The 20,816-nt window shown below is 41.8% G+C and overlaps 1 protein-coding gene across 3 annotated transcripts in view; it reads right to left on the reverse strand.

Annotated features, from left to right (window-relative positions):
- Positions 1–20,816, reverse strand: part of VWA8 (von Willebrand factor A domain containing 8) — a 334,690-nt gene that overhangs the window by 32,724 nt on the left and 281,150 nt on the right. For all 3 annotated transcript variants that reach the window (XM_029936673.1, XM_029936672.1, XM_029936671.1), the window contains 3 exons: positions 12,820–12,928; positions 9,555–9,711; positions 2,822–2,930 (listed from right to left, as the gene is read on the reverse strand). In XM_029936673.1, the coding sequence (XP_029792533.1) occupies positions 2,822–2,930; positions 9,555–9,711; positions 12,820–12,928 (375 nt within the window). The remainder of the gene's footprint in view (positions 1–2,821; positions 2,931–9,554; positions 9,712–12,819; positions 12,929–20,816) is intronic.

Consider the following 20,816-nt stretch of genomic DNA (forward strand, 5'->3'; position numbering starts at 1 on the left):
AGTATACAGCGGGAACAAAATATCTACATTTCAGAAGAAATGTAGAACATAATCCTTACTGGTTATCATAAGAATTAAATAGCAAAACGAATGTAAAGCATTTGGTTGTCTCGCTTGAAGTCCAGGCTGATGAATATTAGCAAATACAACGGAAGTAACAAAAAAACAGATTCTTCTATAGAGAACGGCATATGCTAGGCATTGTTTTAAATGGTTTACTTGTCTCATCTGAATTAATCTGCATAACTGCCCTATCATCTGTCATTCCATTTTACAGAACCCAGTCTGTCTGGCTCCAGGGCTGGCACTATTAGTCACTAAGTGATGATGATAATGATGATGATGATGATGATAATGACGATGACGATGGTGATGGAAGAGATCTTGATAATGATGTTGATAATGTAAGGCAACTAGTAGACTCTCTGGCACATGATAATTGCTCAGTAAATGCTTGCTGTTATTAAAATGCTTGTATTATTTGTGAAGATTTGTAGGGATGGTAGATCTACAACCATTTTAGGTACCTGTCCAAGGATCACATCATTTTATTCCCTTTCTTATATTTTAAAACTCTTTCTTGCTATTATTTAAGCCTGTTTTCTCTTTTTCAGATTTCCAAGGAAGAAGAGAACAAAAATTTGAGAATATCTAGAAAGTTACTAACCCTAATACCTTTATGGTTTTTTTAATAGGTGTCAATTTGTTTTCCATCCATTTCATCTTATTTATTGCTTTTCTTTGAGCTCTTTACAGTTTTCTTCCACATCTCTCTTTCAGGGAAGAGAGCAAAACTGGGCAGTTTCTGATGCTGGTCTTATTGCTGTGGTCTTTAGCAGAGGGTCATTTCTTAATGGTAACCCTAATTCTAACTCAGGTGTAACTGGTGTCTTACGTGATGAAGTGACAGTAGTGGGTCTGCCTTTTCTTCCTTTGGCTTATCTGGTGAACATAATATCATTTTTTTAAAGGGGTGATGAGAGGATTGAATGTAGTGATGTCTGTAAAAGTAAATATAGCCTGATGCCCAATGAATACCAGTCAAGACATGAACTAATATCAGATGAGAATTCTTATTCTTTCAAGTAAAAATGTATTCTCAGGATGCCTGGGTGGCTCAGTTGGTTAAGCATCTGACTTTGGCTCAGGTCATGATCTCACAGTTTGTAGGTTTTGATCCCTGCGTCAGGCTCTGTGCTGATAGCTCCGAGTGTGGAGTCTGTTTCAGAATCTGTGTCTCCCTCTCTCTCTGCCCCTTCCCCACTTGCACTCTGTCTCTCTCTCTCAAAAATAAACATTAAAAAATAAAAAAAGTATTCTCATATTCCTCTCCAGTGCTCTGAGTAATCTAATGGCCTATTTGTACACAGGGTAAAACCCAATGTTGTCTGCATGTTCTCAGAGGCCAGGGCCAGATCATGATCTGGTCTTTGTGATTTTGACAGCCTTCTCCTTTGCCACTGCCCCCCACCACGGACATGTGCTTCAGAGGCAAACTGAACAACCTGTATTTGTACATCATGTTTTCTGTATCTGGAATGCCCTGACTCCTCAACCATCTGAAAAATCCTTAGCCTTTTTCAAGTGTGAACTCAAGCATTACATTCTCCACGAAGCCCTTCTTTGTTCATTCCACAGCATCGTGTACATACTTTCCTACAGTATGTAAGAAATCATTTGCCTATTTTTCTTCTTTGAGTTCCTTCTTTGAGGGCAGGGGCTGCATTTTATTTTTCTATCCCTAATGTCTGGTGTGCATCAAGAACTTAAAAAATGAGGCGCCTGGGTGGCTCAGTCAGTTAAGCGTCTGGCTTTGGCTCAGGTCACGATTTCATGGTTCGTGGGTTCGAGCCCCGCATCAGGGTCTGTGCTGACAGCTAGCTCAGAGCCTGGAGCCTGCTTCTGGTTCTGTGTCTCCCTCTCTCTCTGACCCTTCTCTGCTTGCACTGTCTCTCTCTGTCTTTCAAAATTAAATATAGTACATTTAAAAAAATTTTTAAAAAGAACTTAAGAACTGAATGACTGACTAAACTACTCATTCTTCAGTTTTAATATGAGCACTATCTCTCAACACCCTCATCTCCTGTGAACCACTCATTTTGGCTCTTATTCACCTTTTGCCTTGCCACGGAGATCAGAAGTTGCCCTCAATGCTCAGGGTGATGAGCACAGGTAAAGTGTCTTTACTGGAAAAAAATCCAATCCCTCAATGTTACTTTGTTCACACAATTTGCATATGGATTTTTTTTTAAAGCAAATTCTCCAAATAACAAGTCTTTGCTTAGGAAATATGGAAGTGTCTTAATTGGTATTTTAAGGGGACACAGCAAATATTAACTGGTTCTGAGGCAACCATCATCTAAAAGTGAAAATAATAAAAGGCAGGTAATGCAGGGGCAGGTGGAGCATCGAAGGAGAGGCCAGGAGACACAGAGAATGCACAGCCTGGATGATCCGAAATGTTCCTTTGTCTATAGTCAACAACAGTGAAATGATTGGTAGGGAAAGGATTCTATCTGTGGATTTCTGGTAGAGGTGGGACACTGATAGATCTTATATATGAGGGGAAGCAGGGAGTCTAGGGTCTTCTAGGATTGCTGGTCATATTGTTGCTTCTTGGAGAGGAAAGATCTAATATTTTCCTTGGAGAACTGACCCAAGAAGGCCAGGGGGTGCTCTGCAGTTTTATACAAACATTTTGGCATGGATTACTTGTTTTTCTGACTGGGTGGTTAGGGTTTGGATAACTTTTCTCCAACAGTTTTGGGAGGGGCCCAGCTTTGGGCCCAGATTATTTTCTTAGTCCGTCATTGGAGATTACCTGTAAATTATCCAGGATGACTCGGAGGGAGTGCACCTGCCGTCGAACAGCACCTGAGAACCTTTCATAAGTTGCGGCATCATATTCACTCATTTGAATCTCCCTTAGCCTGAAATCAGAGGGGGCAAAAAAAAAAACAGTAGCTGAAATAATACGTATGTGGTCTTTTACATCCATTCATCTGCTTAGAACTATAGCAAGGTTCTTGGTATCTGATGTTGCCTTGAAGGTGAAAACGCAAGAAGCAGTGCTTTCAGTTAGGAGATTCTAACGAAGAAAATGTCCAGTGGTAGGCCGGTAAAGGCTTAACAAGTAGCCTTCCAGAACACACTAAACCAAATCAACAAAAAGCCCTGATTTATAGTATTCACTGATTTCTGTGGTGTAAATACTCCCACCATGATCAACTCCAAGCTACTAACAGTACGATCACTGAGCACTGACTTGGAAAGGAATGTGCACAATTGGCCCTCATGAGGCAGTGAGTCAGCGCTATAGCAAACCATTGCCATATCCCAAAGACGTGTCACGATGTTGGCAGCTGGTCACTTCATGCGGCAGGTTCCTAGAAGAGTTATGGGGTTGCTTTTAGAGACCAAGGACATCTATTTGGTTGGCCAAGATAACAGTTCAGGCCCAAAGAATGTAATTTAATATGCTGCTATGTAGAATACAAGAGTTTTCTAAAATTGCTGTGTGCTTTTAATAGGATAATTGTGTTTTCATATTATTGTGGCTTTGAAGTTCTAACCCGCCAGCATAGTGCTCCTTCTTATTTTTCTTCATCATCAGCTTCCACTGTAGCCCCAGCAGCACATTTGAAAATCCCTCAACACACTGCATACCTAGAGCTCCAGCTTCTCCCCCACTGGGAACTTCCTTTCTCTGCCTCTTTGTATCTAACTCCCACTTACTCTTCAGGACTCAATTCAATAAGGACTGCTTCTAGGAAGCCTTCACTGATCCCCGGTCTGTCTTCTGTGGTCTCAGAGCATTTTGGGCTTCCCTCTCTCAGAGTATTTACTATACTATACCATGCTATAAGTGTCTGCCACCTGTCTCCCCAACAAGGTTCCCTTAGGAGAATTACTGAGTCTTCCTCATTTTTATATGTACAGTGCCCAGCATGGTACCTAGCACAGAAGAGGTGCTCAAAATAAAATGAAATGAATGACTGAAATAAAAAAAAGACTCAGGATTATTTGAAATATGCCATCTTAATCTAATCATAAGAAGGTTCATTCATGGAGTGAGGCTCTCTTGGGCTTTACAGCATTGCATCCATAACACACTAATTTGATCACCTGTTTCTGTAAGTTTCTATAAATGGAAAGGGCACAGTCTTCTAAACTGCTGTGCGTGCCTGTGTGGGCCTGTACACGCATGTGCAGTGCTGAAAGGTGTGGATCCTGCGTGCACAGCTGAAAATCTTGTTTAAAATCTAGATTTATCATCTCGGGCTGGAACAGACACCCCAGAAGTCAGATGAGAATGAATGGTCTCTCTTCCTCCATGTCAGGCCAAGTGCCGTGAAGAATCCAGCCATCAGGGGGCAGAGTGTTGGAAGCTTACTAGCATCACACAACATTAGGCCGACACCGCCAAGGGCAGATCTGTGGTTCCTGCCCTACCACCTGGAGGGGTCAGCCAACACCAACTCAGGTTTCAAGATCCTGCTTGAAGGCCACATCCAATGAGGCCTTGGTTGATCCCTCTGGTAAAACTGATCATTCCTATTCATGAATCTTCTATAGATATCTGCTATGGAACCTCTGCATGTTACTGCTTTTACTAGATATGTCTGTTTCCCTTTATCATAGTGTTTTTCAAAATTTATTTTCCACAGGAGGGAATATGCTTTACATTGAGATCCAGTACACATAAACACATAGGCATGTGTATATGTGAGTGTGTGAATAACTAAATCAAAAATAATAAAAAATACATTTATTACATGTGATTTACAACATGGATATTTTCTCTTCTATTCCTCTGGGAGGAGAAATAGTCTTAATTTTTCTTTGAATCTCCAGTATCCAGCACAATGCCTGGAACATGGTAGTACTCAATAAATGCTGTCAGATAGCTCTTTGAAAACACTGACTCTCAGAAGGAAAATAAGGGCTGAATCGTGTTCCCTAAGGTGACATGCCAAGGGGCCCTTTTAAATTTAATTTACTCTCTGTTCTGAAGAACAGCTAGGAATACATGTATAGGATTTGACCTCCTAACAATACCTCTTATGTTTGCTTTTGGCAGTCCCTTAAACCTCTCTATAAATTTTCATTAGATTAGGTTATGTCTCATGTCTCAAGGCTGACAGAAGCTGGGCACCATGAATACTGTGGGACATACTACTTCCCCCAACCCCCCCCCCCCCCCCGCATACACAGGAAGCTAATATGCTCTGTCCCATAGAAGGGAGATGCATACTTTGCAAAAAAGGGAGCTTAGGAAAAAAAAATGTAGACATAGCTTGTCCTTAGCAGGGAGAGAAATACATACACACACACACACACACACACACACACACACACACACACACCCCAGGAAAGGGGTCAGGCAGTTGGTAAGTCACCTTGGGCAGCCTGGCCTTTGTAGTGAGATCAGAATCTGTCCCTGTGGCGGGGCTGCCTCTGACACAGTCACGCCGCGCCAGAAACACGCCGCATGCTGTTTTAATTATGAAGAAGTCTGGAAATCATATTCCAGGTTGTGTCAGCTTTCAGAAAGATCACCTACAAGGTGTTCAAAGCTGATAAATTCTGAAAGATGAAGACCGAAGCAGGGAATGGGGAAAGAAAATAGGAAATCTTAGCCTCTAGACCAGATAAGCTTCCTGGTGCTAATACTCTCAAGCCCACAGAACTAGCTGGAAATATGTCTTTGTGCTGCTTTAACCCTGATCAAAACCGCAAGGCACAGCTGCTTCACGTCCTAGTAATCTATGTGGACTAACTGCATTTTGTTGGCACAGTGTATTTTTAAAGGGTATATTTATTGTTACGTAAGAGTCTGGGAATTTTAGTTCTCATTTTACTTTTCTTATAGGACAGGCTTAAATACTATAATTTTGGATCAGTTATGAGGAAAACAAATATAAGCGGAGACCCATGGTGGTAGGCTGATGAGTTTTACAAATAGTAGTGGGTACATTCCACAGCCGGCACCCACCTTAGATGCTCTTTCAGGCTCGTAAAATACCTCACTCCCGATTTCATTCATGTTTTGTTGCTTTAATGTTTCTGTCCTGCCTTCTGCATGTCTTACGTGTATCTGCCTCTGTTAGTCTTCTTGAATGAATCCTTTTTTTCTTAAAGTTCTTATTTAAATTCCAGCTAATTTGCAGTATAATGTTAGTTTCAGGTATACAATATCAATGAATCTTGATATGCAGGAACAGGTAGTGAACTGGAGTCCAGATACAGATGAATGCTAACTAGAGGCTCTGTTGATGTCAAGAGCCTATCAGGAGTATCAGGCTCTTTAAGGCAATATGAGGGACTTCTAGGCTGATGAATGAGACTGGCTTTCAGTCTGGTCTTAGCCAGTTTCTTCTTTTTTTTAAGTTTTAATTTCAATTCCAATTAGTTAACATACAGTGTTATATTACATACAGGTGTACAATATAGTGATTCCACACTTCTGTACATCACCCTGGGTTCATCACAAGGGCACTCCTTAATCCCTATCACCTACTTAGCCCACTGCCCCACTCCGTCTAGTGTTAGCCCGTTTCTGAATTAAGTATTAGCCGGTCTTTGAATAAAGCATTTCTTGCGCATATTATTTATTCCACTAGTGGGTATGAGTGTTTGCCAGGCACTAGGTTTGGGGATATGTTACAGAACAAAATTGCTGCCCTCAAGGAACTTAAAGCCAGTGGAGGAGAAATCAACTCTTCATATAAATAATAATACTAAGGGAAAGCGGGATAAGAACTATGGAGAAAAGGTCCAGGGCATATAAAAGCATAAATGGAGGGACCTGACCTCATTCCACATACGTCTAGAGTTGCAAAAGAGTTTTAAAACAGACTGTTTGATGATAGTAAAGAATTATTACTTTTATTTATTTTTATTTTTATTTTTTTTTTGAGAGAGAGTGTGTGCATGTGAGCAGGGGAGGGGCAGAGGGAGAGAGAGAGAATCTTAAGCAGGCTCCATGCCGTGCAAGGAGCCCGACATGGGGCTTGATCTTTCGACCTTGGGATTATGATTTGAGCCTAAATCAAGAGTCACATGCTCAACTGACTGAGTCACACAGATGCCCCCAAGAATTATTACTTTTTAAGGACATGATAATTGTATTGTGTGGTTTTGTTTTTTAAAGAGTCCTTATCTTTCAGAGATACACTCTGAAATATTTACAATGAAAAGATAGGACATCTTGGATTTGCTTCAAAACAATCTAGGGTTGGGGACTGGGAGTGGAGCCAGAGTTTTCTTCTTGAAGTTGGGAGAAAAGTTGGGTTCTTGAAGTTTTCTCTCTACTTTTGTTTATGTTTGAAAAGTTCCATAATAAAAAGTGAAAGAAAATCGTTAGCAGGGCTAACCTGGATACTCACCAAATAGGAGCATTTACTCCATGAAAGTTGAAAGCACCCTCTCTGCTGTCTGTGTTTTGCTAATGCCCTGTCTTTCTCAGGATCTCCATGTGCTTTTATTTCTTCCTCTCCTTTCTTATACTCTTGTCCACCTTTTCTTTCTACCACCTTACAGTTTTCTCTTCTACATGGACTAGATTCTTCTCTGTAGTAATTAGTAGAGGTGAATGGTTTTCTCAGTCCTTTCCCCATTTCATCTCTTTCCTCTCTTGTAACTATTATATTTAGTTGCCTTATTATCACGGATGCTTCTTTCTCCTCCCTGTAGGGCAGTGCTTAACAGAACCAGGGTCCTTATTCCTATTATGGAAATCAGAGAAGGGGTTGCATACTTGTGCCCAAGCACTACTGAAAGGTCTTTCTGCCTCCCCATGAACTATGTGTGTGTCAAAATAATCTTATTTGTCCACTTAGGCAAAATTTGAGACAGGATGACTACTGATGAGGATCTGAGGATGGCAACAATAGGAACTCATTAGTCAAAGCCAACTAATGTGGTTTTGGTTTTTTTCCTAAATGGATGTTTTATCATTTATATGAAATGTAGAGCAGTATTTGAATTCTAACAAGATCTTTCATATAGCATTCCTCCCATCTTTTCTTGAGAAGTTTAAACTACTCTCATTGCCTTTTTCTTAAGTTTATTCATTTTGAGAGAGAGAGAGAGAGAAAGAGAGAGAGGGAGAGTTTGAGTGGGGGAGGGGCAGAGAGAGAGAGAGAAAGTCCCTGGTGGGCTTCGCTCTGCTACCAGCACAGAGTCGGATTTCGGGCTCAATCCCACGAACCATAGGATCATGACCACAACCGAGATCAAGAGTGGGACTGAGCCACCCAGGTGCCCCTAAACTGCTCTCACTTCTAACACAGTTATCTGTCCCCCATAATGTCTTTGAGAGGAAGGGAGAGGAAAGGCACCCATCTCAGAAGAGCAAAGACAGGCCTGGTGAGGATAATGCTCCTGGCCTCCAGGGATGCCGCAGAACAGCCTCCAGGAACACTTCGGCTTGTTTACCTCCTGGGTATATGAGGGTTCCACAGCCGGCAGGCTTTCCTGAGGGCGTGGCCTTGGTCTGTCCCTATTGTTCTGTGCTGTTTACTTGCAGGATGTGTAAGCACAGCATGTAACATGGGACCAGATGTTCTACGTGGGAGGAACTGCATTACTCATATATACTTGAGAGTGCTTTCTTCTGACTTCACCCAGCCCTTTCATTGAGCACAACAATGTAAATATGCCTCCCGAACCACTACCAATTTCCTCAAACCTGAAGGAGATATTGTGGGTCCTTTGGTATTTTTTGCTTTTTAGACATGTGGATGCCTAGTGAAAGCATCATGTGGCTTCTTCTTATTTTCTAGATGGTTCCAATCAAAGTGGCCCAGAATGGTTCTGGATCCTCTAAAAGCCACAGGCTTCTTGGCCTGGATTTCAAGGTCTCCACCCACTGACGGGGACTCCACATTCAACCTCACTCCCCGTGACCCCAGCTGGTACCCTGTGTTCTGGATAGGCGAGCTGGCTCTCTCTGCCATAGGCACTAAGTCATCCCGCACTGGTGTTTACCCTTCTGGGAACAGCCACATCTTGGCTGAGCTCAGGCCCCAGCTCCCCCACCTCCCCCTCTGTGCACCTGTAGGGGGCACAGCTCTGCACCATGTGACTGCAGCCCCAACTTATGGAGTGTATGTGAGGAGGAGTGTGTGAGTTTGAGTGTGTGTGTGTGTGTGTGTGTGTGTGTGTGTGTTTACTAGTCCTATCCCCACATCTATAAGATTCCCAAGGGCAGAAGGCACTATTGCATAGAGTTTTCCAAATTCCCTATGGGGCCTAGAAACAGACATGGATAGAGTGATTGAACTTTAATTTCTCTTCAGAGCAGTATCTTTGGTTTGACTTTCCAACGTGCTTAATTCCTTTTTCTACACAGTCACATGTAATGAATACATTTAATGTAGTAAACCAAGCAAAAAGAACCAGGGAGTATGTTCACTCAGCCTCTGCTAGGTGTCAGTTTGTGGCCCCAGGTGCTGCACGAGGTGGAGAATCACAGGGCTCAGGGTCTACTCGGGGACTGCCACCATGCTGCGCCTCTAGCCACCCGGCTCTCTCTGCGGCGGCCCACTCACCGCTGCTGAAAGGCCTTCTGGCCCATCTCCCTAGCGGCTCGCTTCACCTCCTCGGGGACGGCGTCTTTCTCGGCCTCAGACACCTGGTACACAGTATGGCCCGCGTCCAGCCGGTAAGGACCTCCTTTGCCGCCCAGACCTGCGGTGTCTCTTCCCCCTGGAAGGAAACCGTGAAAATCCAGGTGACAAGACTGATGAAGACCACAAGACAAAAGGTAGATCGTGCCTTTAAAGCAGTCCTGTGAAGCATATGAATTATACCCACTTAGTAACTACGCGTTTAGGTGACCATCTCCTGGAAGCAAAGGGTCTCCCCCTGTTTAGGATGCCTTTTCTCTTCTCCGTCCAGCCAAAGTTTACCCATATTTCAAGACACCTCATCTGATGATTCTACCCCACAGGGATCACTCCCGGCCACTATTTGTTACCCTTTAATATTAATTTTTTCTTTTCTCACCAACTATATGATGGGTGGGATTATATCTTATATACTTTTATGTCTTTGAACCTACAAAATTGGCTTGAACACCACAGATAACATGGTATGTATTTGTTAACCCAAATGAATAACACTCCTTGTCTCTTGTATGTTACCTTATGTTTCCTTAAAATAAGAGAAAGACAGCCAGGATATAGATCTAGTCAGCTTTAGACACTGTCAGCAGCAGGACAGTTTTCCAATATAAACCCAAGTCTGCATGCTTATAAGTGTGTGTTATGTAATATTACAAAAACTGTTTATGTTGTAAATATAAAGTAAATCCCTAGAGAACCAGGTAGGTAATACTATAAAAATGGTGAGGACTTTGGCTAGTTAAAGTTAAACTTGCCTCATCAAAATACATTCAAATTCAAGTTATTTAAAATGCTGTGTTGACCCTCAAAATACATATATTGGTTAGATTCAGCTTCTGGGCTACCAGTTTATTACCTCTGTTTTATAATGATTAAAATACTAGTCATCAGTTTCTTTTGTTCACTCACACATAACCTGGCACTAAGAAGAGAATTCAGCATAGGGAGGGCGGTGTAGTAGCACATGCTGCTGTATCGTGTGCCAGTGTTACACAGTACAACACCATAAGTTAAACCAGACAGCCTGAATTTAAATCCTGGCTCAATGCACTAGTCGTGTGTCCTTGAAGGAAGTCCCTTAACTTCTCTGTGTCTCAGTCTCTTCATCTGTAAAATGGAGATACTAATGTTACTTACTTCTTAGGATTGCCATGAAGCTAAAATGCTTAGAACAGTATCTGGTGCAAAATAAGAACTATATAAGTGGTTGGCCTTACTACTATTAATTAGACAATGTCCCATGACATAGAAAAATGAGGTCATTTCTGAGTTTTGTAAAGTAGAAATTTTGAAAGCTTTTAGGCTTTTGTTAAGTTATGTTACATATACCTTTCCCCCCTTGGACCATTAATTGGTATAATAACCTAAAAGTAAGAACTCAGCGTGTACTGCTTCCCTTACCAAAGTCCAGGTAGGTCAGTTCCTTTTGGGAAACACCATGAGAACAGCCTATTAATTATACTATGTTTACTCTTTGATTTGAGCACATGTGACTTCATTTTCATTTAGAAATTGGTGGTGAAAAATTCCTCCTTAGATGTGTGTGATTGCTGGCTCTCACTCAGGGACAGCCTGTAGGCAGAGGGGACCAGTAACTGGACAATGACGATGAGCTACAGAGGTAGAAAAGCTGCTTCTGTGACCTGACTCCCTTCCTACAGGAGGTTCTCCTGAAGCACGGGTGGATCATGGATTAGAGCTTAAAACTTCCTAGGTGCTGAGATGACATCAGTTTTGGTGAAGAGGAAAGGACCCACAACCATTCAGAGGCTGGTGTGAGAGGTCAGCATGAGTCATAGGGGCCTTTGGGAAAGTCACATGGGATGGAGAGAGCAAGAGAGGGGAGCTCTTCATGACCTCTACTTCTGAGAGCCTTTAACTTATACGAGTTAAATGAAAATGTTGGTCAGAGGTTCTAGACTTCAAGGCATCATCTTGAAGCTAATCTCAGACATCTTAAATCAGCTCCTAAGGTATGGGGGGAAACAAGAAAGTGAGGGGCTTAGATAATGAAAGAGGGATCAGGTGACTTGGGTCAGAGCTCCGTTCAATGTAGAGAATTCTGTGGGAGAATGACAGAAAGAGAAGTTGAAGCAAAAAAAGATTCGGGAGGTAGAAAAATAAAGCTGGGGGACGCAAAAGCAGGGTCTTCAGTCTGGACAGAGGTGAGGCAGTAGACTGAAGGTGACTAACAAGTGAGAACCCTGGCTCCAGAGTAGTTTACTGCTGGGAACCGTACATCAGGCCAACTCGTTCAACAACGCATTCCATATGGATTAAATCTTGCTGCCTTGACACTAATTTTGAGATCAAAGGACATTTCTAAAAATACCCTTTCTTTAAAGCTGATGTTTGATGAATAAACAGATCAGGCAAGAAGTCTAGAGGGCCTATTTGATAGCACATTGTCTCAGCACAGAAACCCATTTCCTCCTGAGGCTGTCAAGGCCAAGAGGCACACAGCATCCTCAAGGAAGGAGAAGCATGGAGCTCGTGCCAGCACGAGCCATAGATAAGATCAGACAGTGCGCTCACAGTCTGGCCCTATTCCTGCGGCCCAGCAGATGTGTGTGTCTAGCTGCCACAGAGGAAAGAGGAAGGCAGCAGTCATCAGAACAATGCTCTCGTCAGGCGGCCAAGAGGAAGGAATGGACCACGGCCATCGGTTCAAACTGCAACCGACTCTTATCTCAAAATCCTGCATCCTTAACATACTCATTTCTGAGCTGTGGAAGGCAAGGGCCATTTCTTTTCCAAGTCAGCTGGTCTAGAAAGAATTTACTCTAGATTGCTGCCGTGATCCCAAGGGCATGGAATTTAGAAGAAGGGATTAACATTTTTAATGGATACATTCTTCAGACCAGGGCTTGTGCTCAGCAATCATGATTTCATTCAATCTTCACCACAACCTGGTAAGGCAGATAGTATTTTCCCTTTTTACTGATGAAGCCACTCCGGGAGGGTCAGAATGGTCTTGGGTCACAAGCTGGCAGTGTCTGTGGGGCTTTGCCAGAGCTTTGCCAAGTCGTGATGTCACGCTGGGACTCAGGGCAAAAGCACAGTCTCACTGACTAACGGGGGAGACAGAGAAGAGAAGTGGTCCCTGCACCTTCTCAGGGGTGGTGTGCAGTCCACACAGGCTTGTGAAGTTTCGGGAAGCTCAGCCCACGAGGATGCCAGTGCTACCAACCTGTTCCGCCAGCCCAAGTATTCCCGCCCACGTGGGGCATGTTGTCTGGGTCCTCCTTCCCGTGTTTGGGGGAACTCACATCTTCACCACTATCTCTGTTGATTGTTATCTACAAATGAAGAATGGAGACATTATCACTATCTCATGAGCAACACCAGAGACTGCAGGACAGAAAAATAACCTCAGGCCACTGGACACCATAGATGCTGTTTAGTGTCTGGCAAACAATTTTATCAGATTTCACAACCATTTAGCTGGGAAGGAGACATTTGATTTAAAAAATTCTTTAAAAAAACAAAAAAAGAAAAGAAATTGGGCTGAGTTGCAGCTTCAGAATTATTTTGGTGCAGCACATGCCTGGAGCAACCACACCAGGAACAACAAACACCTACGAGAAGCAGGGAAAGTGGATTTCACCAGACACTCTCCGGAAGGTTTAAAAGGATCACTACCCAGCTGTTCCAGCTGAGTCACGGCAGATACACATTTACCTATTTAATTTTCAAAGAAATTCGAGCCCTTTGAGAAATATTTTGTGTAAAACATGAAAAACAAAAATAGCAAATGTATCTGTGTGTGCTACAGTGATATATTAAAGTTACACTCACAGAAACTAAAAACTGCTTCGTTATTTTCTGGACTTGCTCTAATTTTACTATGGTGCTTTGTAGATTTCCTGATTCATCTTTATTTTAAAAACTGGATTTTTATTCCTGCAATAGCAAATGGAATAAGCTGCATTTTAGCCCTCTTCTGTGAGAGCCTGTGACTCACTGGTCCCTAATTTCATTCAGCACAGATTCAGCGAAAGGACTGATAATCCCCCAAGAATTCCAATCCTACTAAGTTCTTTCAGTAGATACCATTCCACAATAAAAAGAACTCAAAGCAGTCACACTTCATGAATCCTATGAGTTCAATGTAATGGTTTTCAGGGGAGACTAAATCAAATATGTATTTATTTGTTCAAAAAGTCTTCTAGAAGATGAACTGGCAGGACGGTAGGAAAGCCACGGAGGATTGGTCAGTGCTCTCTAACTGCTTAGGGTAGGGCAGGGGGGGCTTGCACATGGACCAGAAGCATGATGCCAGATCAGTCTTTAGAGCTGACCCATTCCTTGTCGGTACTTGGACTTTTTTTCTAGATTTTGGATTAATGAAGGTAGGTGGTAATATAGAGGCTTTGCAAGTAAAATGGCTATTAAGAATGAATTCAACATAACTTCCCTTGTCTATATCCAGACTAGTTAATTTCAAATGTTACAACATCGTAAAGAGATTTCTGCCAATAGCTTTGGCGGCATGAATGGAGTTTTGGCCCAATTTTAGCATACTTTAAGAAAATTCAGCACTCAAGACAAGACAATTGATATGAATTCCACACACATAAACATGCTCTAAAAATGGGTGAAAATAAATATTTTCTGTTTTTAAACTATGCAGAAGAGCTAGAAACATTCAGAGAACAAATAAACATTTAAAAAACTTTCCCAGAACTTATATTACCTTCTAACTTCTCCAGAGGTAACATAAGAGATGAACAGTAGTTTAAAATATATATTGACTATAAGAATTCTAGACCAGCACTAATTGATTAAATTTTCTATGTTGATGGAAATGTTTACAGCTGTGGTGTCTAATACGGTAGTTATCAGTCTAACGTGGCTACTAAGTTCTTGAGGACCTGAAGTTTAAATTTTATTTAATTAACTAAAATGTATTTATTTATTTATTTATTTATAGTTTATTGTCAAGTTGGTTTCCATATAACACCCAGTGCTCTTCCCCACAAGTGCCCATCTCCGTGTCCATCACCCCCCTTCCCTTTTCCCCACCCCCTTCAGCCCTCAGTTTGTTAGGGAGAGGGAGGAAGGCAAATCATGAGAGACTCTTGAATATTAATTAACTAAAATTTAAATTTAAATAGCCACATGTGGCTAAGTGGCTTTTTCTCTGGATAGCACAGCACAAGGACAAGGTTGCCTAGCCCTGTAAATACTGTTTGGAGCTCTTTGAATCATTCTGTAGACATTCTCCATGAGAAATGAGAAAAACAAGGAACATTTAAAAGCTGGGATGGGTTTTATTCTGTTGTTAATTTAAGAAATCTATATAAAAACTATAACTAGGGGCACCTGGGTGGCTCAGTTGGTTAAGTGTCTGACTTCAGCTCAGATCATGATCTCACAGTCTATGAGTTCAAGCTCCACGTCAGGCTCTGTGCTGATAGCTCAGAGCCTGGAGCCTGCTTCAGATTCTGTTTCCCTCTCTCTCTTTGCCCCTTCCCCTGCTTGCACTCTGTCTCTCTCTCAAAATAAAGATATGAAAAAAAATTTAAACCTATGACTATAGTCTAACAGGTTATTTTTTAAAACAAATATAACAAAACTTACATATTATTATTACTATAATAATAATAAAAGCTTTTTAAAAGATACTTTTATTTCAACAATATGTCACTACTCAAAACAACTTCTGGACTGTTTCTGGAAGGATCTACAGAGTCCATGACAGATTCTTCTTTAATATCTTTAATGGTAGACACTGTGTATTAAAATTAGGTTTGATTTTTAATAGACAGTTAAAGGATACTTGGAGCTGATTTCTGGTATAAACTATTTTCTAACTTGCTATGTACCCTTTGGCAAGTCAATTGACTTCTCTGGCCCTCAACTTTCTCATCAGGAACTAAAGGAGTTGAACTAAATGATTTCTGCCATTTCCCATAGTGTTGAGATGCTCTGATTTCAATGATTCCAAACCTTGTAAATAAGGTAATCAATCTGTGACTTTAGTCAAAACAAGGTACACTTATATGATAATGAGCCTAGTTTGCTTATAAGGGTTGTGAGTCTTCTTTAGGCCAAGTCTAAAAGATGAAGTTCCAAAAATGGGCTGAACAATGATCACATTATTGGAAAAACTGTTCTGAACATCATTCCTCACTTTGGGGTGTGTGTGTGTGTGTGTGTGTGTGTGTGTGTGTGTGTGTGTGTGTTCAGGTAAGTTGTTTAAAAAAAAAAAAACTTCAGTCAGAAGAGAGATAGAAAGCAAATTCCTATGTATCTTGTAACCTTATTTTAATAAAAATTAGTTATCTTCTTCAGATATTTCCTACAATCCAGATATTCTAGTGTAATATTTAAAATTCTTTTTATTTGAGAGAGAGAGTGCAAGCAGGGGAAAGAGGTGGGGATGGAAGGGGGGTAGAGAGAGAGAGGGAGGGAGGGAGGCAGGGAAGGAGAGAGAGAGAAATAATATCTTAAGCAGGTTCCACACTCAGCATGGAGCCTGATGCAGGGTTCAATCCCACAACCCTGGGATCATGACCTGCGCCAAAAGCCAGAGTCTGATGCTCCACCAACTGAGCCCTGAGAATAGCCTTTTAAGAACGAATCAGTATTTTAAGAACAACCCAGGTGCCTTGAGAACGGTCTTTTAAGAAAAAATACTAAAAATCATGGCACAAGATAAAAGAAAAAGCCCCTCAAATTGTCTCTCTGTGACCTCTGAAATCATGCTCTTGGAGTTGCAAAGACACTTAAAATGGGCCATCAGGGAGGCAGAAAATTGGCTATGAAATTCCTGGGCAGAAAGGAACTGGTATGTTCTTTGCTGCCTATGTCTCTCCAGGCCATCTGCTGGGAAAGGGAAATGGCATTGCTTACATTGCCAACAATGCAGCCATATACCAATCCCAAATGGGAGTCTAGGGATGTTTCAAAATTGACAAATTCTTAACAAAGATAATCATCAGCCCAAACCTGATTTATTCCAGAGGAATATATACCACAAAATTCCAGGACACTTATCTAATTTTGTGTCACTGTATGAATGCTATTAGACTCACAGGAATCTATTTCTTTAGCACATCTGCTAAGTGGTTCTCAAAGGCATTTTTGGGCATCTCTTACATGAATTGACAATGATTCATAAAAAGTACAAGGCAGGAAGTCTAGGTCAGTCCAACCCAGGACAGAAACTGAAACAGATACTTGGGAAGGTCTATTATTTGAGGAAGCTTGTCTCCTGAGGACAGACATGTGCTACAGAGCCACTGGTCATTCTTAAAGCTGATAAACTACTGAATACTTGGAAGTGCGTGTTGAGGATTTGGAATGCATTTCCTTTGAGGGATGGTTTCACCTAGAAAGAGCTCAAATCATTCCAATTACTGAAATAGACACTACTATATTCATTAAATGGATCAAAATTTCCCCAAACCACAAATATCATGGACCCTTACAGCTTCTGATGTGAACTGATGCACAAGCTATGACCTCTGATGTGATACAATCTACTTCCATTTAGGGAAATGTGCTGTAATCCTAAAAGCTGTAATTCTACAAATCCTCTTACATATGAACTGGAAAAAAAACCATGAATCTTGTAAAATATAACTCATAAAAATATTCCAGAGTAAAGCAACCCATAGTCAGAGCAGGGAAGGGACATAACTCACTAATGCCTTGTAATTCTGGGCAAGGCTCATATATTTTAGGCTCCTCCTCAAGTTTCAGGATTTTTAAAAACCATCGGTAAGGTGATATAAAGAGCCAGATTATAATGCTGGAGGAAAAGTTAGCTCTCGGAGGTATGACTGGACGACATAGCTAGTTCTCATTTTCCAGCAGGAGACTAGGTGGGGCACAGCTGCCTGCCCAGCATCCATCCACTCCCTCTTTCTTCTTTTAAAATGGGAGTCAGATGAGTCATTGTTGACTGGGATTAAACATAACGTTCCCCTTCGCCAGTGTCTGGATTAGGGAAAGGCATGAGACCTGAGATGGAAGAGAAAGTCTATCGGGAGGTTTCTGGGAGAGATCGTCCTCCCACATCAAAGAAGAGCTCTCTCTCTGCCCTGGGACACACACACACTTGCTGCCTTGGGAAAGAGAGTGAGGATGTGATGCCCAGAGTTGCAGCCTACATCTGATAACCAGGTGGCTACAAGACAAAGGTGGCAGACACGAGGATGGAGGAGCAAATGTCTCCGATGGCACTGGTGAGCTGCTGAACCAGCCCTGGAGTCATGTAACCCTGATCTTCCACATAAGCAAATCATAAGTGACCTTTTAGTTGAAGCTACTGTCAGTTGGGTTTTCTGCTACTTGGAGTCAGTTGCACACACATTAATAAATTCATGTACTGAAGGACGAATAATGGGCAGCAGGACAGAAGCTATTATCCTGGCCGTTCGGAGGATGTCCTATTTCTAACAAGAAGACAGTCTTTGCATTTTTGCAAAGAATCAAAACTGTCAAAATTGTCATAATAGTATCAGGCAGAGAAATCTTACTCAATATAGTTGCCTACAATTTTCTTGAGTGATGATTCACAGATGACTGAATGGATTTATTCATTCTCTTAAGCAAACATTTCTGGGTATGTTTATGGTACATCTGTTACTCACTGGGACACACAAATATATGAAATAGGATCTTTGCTTCTAGAAGGGTACTGTATAAAGGGGAACAAAGTCACAGCCCAAGGTGATACAGGCCATAATAAGGCACTGAACATACTAGCCCAAAACATATTACTGTCTGAGGTTATACTTACTCACAGATTAGAAATTTCCTTTATAGACACAATGATAGACACATTAATAAGTCCTGAGGAATGATAATGGTCTTTCATATGAAGATAGCTGGCTTTAAAAAAAAGGTGACCCTCATCTGCTTTTCATAAGTAACATGTAACTTCTATAATGCAATGCATGACAAAAATACCTTTGTCGTGGGTACCTTCTATGGGTTCCAATTTCAATCTCTGGCAAGCCATTAAGTATGCAATTCATCTTTAGTTCTTCCTTGGCTGGTGGCAACATTTGCTTTCAAATACTCAATGACCCCTTGCCTTCATTCTCACAAAGCTGGGAAGGGCCTGATTTTTGCTCATTAATATTAAGAAATTACACTGTAACTGATATACATTCATACTGAATAATCCCAAATGCATTCACATTGTAAGTGCTTTTATCACTAATTGAGAAATTAGGTCTTTCTTTTGTTTCAAAGTCTAGGAAGAAGCAAACAGGTAGAGGCGGCAGGTGAACGTATAGGGCGAGAGAGGTCTATTCCCTGGCCCTGAAGACAAATGTCTATTAGGGTGATTGTAATACTACATGTAAGAAACAGAATAGGTGGTCTGTGGTCTATCTAGTAGATGGTCTTGCTCTGATGGGGTGTGTGGAGTCTTCTGGCATAGAATAGGTTCCCGTCCTTTCTCACCGGCATTTTCAAGCCAACAAGCAGCCCCTCTCTCCTGACTTTGGGTAGCCCCCTTCGCCCATCTCCCCAGACTCAACCACACTCTGTCTCACCCTCTTCCTTTCTGCTTGAACACTCCTGGCGACTTAGGTGTATTTTCTTTTCTGGCACAAATGATGTGCTTGTTAAGTATTTTTAAACATCTGAAATTATAATCTAAAACACCTCCCTTCCTCTATCTGATATGATGTTCTGGAACACATACCTATATACATCCTATGTTATTTCTGTGAGTTTACAGTTTCTGATAAACAACTTTCTCACTGAAATACCCCTCTTCACTAAGTCTATTATTATGCAACAAAAATACCCAGTCTGATTAAAATAAATGACACTGTAAAGATATCACAGGCTTGGGCTAAAAGCAGGGGTGGGGGGGTAACGTATCAGTTTATTATTTTACCTTACATGTTATGATCTGACAGCAGTAGTTGGCACAGTGGCTTACACATACATCTTTAAATGTAATAGATGCTTAATAAACATGTTAAATGCATGTGTGAGGCTGTTGCACAGAGTAAGAGTTTAATCTTCTGTGTACAAATCTCTCCACAATGAGCTGTCGGTGGGGTGTCTGCTGGGGTGCTTCCTGGCTCCTTCCTGCCAGCCCCTAATTGGCAAATAGCACAGCAGGACTCAGCCGTGGGCAGCAGATAGCCGCTCCTCACAGAGGCAGGAAACACATGGCCCTGTGGGCTCTGGATTGTTCTTAAATCCTGATCCTGCACCTCCTTCTGCTTGACTCTGATCCTGGCAAGGCCTCAGCTCAGTTTCTGGCTGGACTTGTCATTGGGCCTGGGATGACTCCCTGTCGTGGGTAGTGGCCTCCTTGCTCTCTGACCCAGATAGAGCTCTTTGAATGGCTGTCCAAAATAAAATTACAAGGTTGCAGAATCCATTCAAAGCAACCTCTTACTTAGAATATTTACTAATCTCTTCTCTTAAAATTCACATAGAAACAAAAGGTGAAGCAGACTTTAAAAATGTTTATTTATTTTGGGGGCACTTTGGTGGCTCAGTCAGTTAGGCTGCTGACTTTGGCTCAGGTCATGATCTCACAGTTCCTGAGTTCAAGCCCCATCTTGGGCTCCACGCTTTCAGTGTGAAGCCTGCTTGGGATTCTCTCTCTCTCCCACTCTCTCTGTCCCTCCTCTGCTCACATTCTCACTCTCTTTCTCTCAATATATATAAGTAAAATCTATTTTTTAAGTTTATTTAATTATACTGAAAGGAGGAGAAAGAGAGAGAGAGAACAACGAGTGGGGTAGGCAGAGAAAGAGGGAGAGAGAAAGAATCCCAAGCAGGATCCAGCTGTCAGCACAGAGCTTGGCACAACGCTCGATCCCATGAATATGAGATCATGATCAAGAGTTGGACACTTATCTGACTGAGCCACCCTGGTGCCCCGAGATAAAGGAGACTTTTGGAAAATGTGAGAATACGGAATGCAGATGAGGGAATCGAGAGGATGTTTCATGGGAAAAAAGGCTGTAATTACAAACAAACCTTTAAGGGAAACCAAATGTTGTTATCATTGTGTGTAGGCAGGTGTCAAAAACACATGTTGAGAAACCACACATAATTGGCATGGCAGCAGCTTCCTGGCACAGGAATGCATCCCCGCCTGCTGCCACCTGCCAGCACATCCAGTGATGTGAGCGTCCTCACGGAATCAAGTGCTAATTCAATTCAGAGACAGTGGAGGCAGGGCAAACCGTCAGGTCT

This window comes from Suricata suricatta, chromosome 4 (assembly GCF_006229205.1).
Source record: "Suricata suricatta isolate VVHF042 chromosome 4, meerkat_22Aug2017_6uvM2_HiC, whole genome shotgun sequence".
Classification (NCBI taxonomy): Eukaryota; Metazoa; Chordata; class Mammalia; order Carnivora; family Herpestidae; genus Suricata; species Suricata suricatta.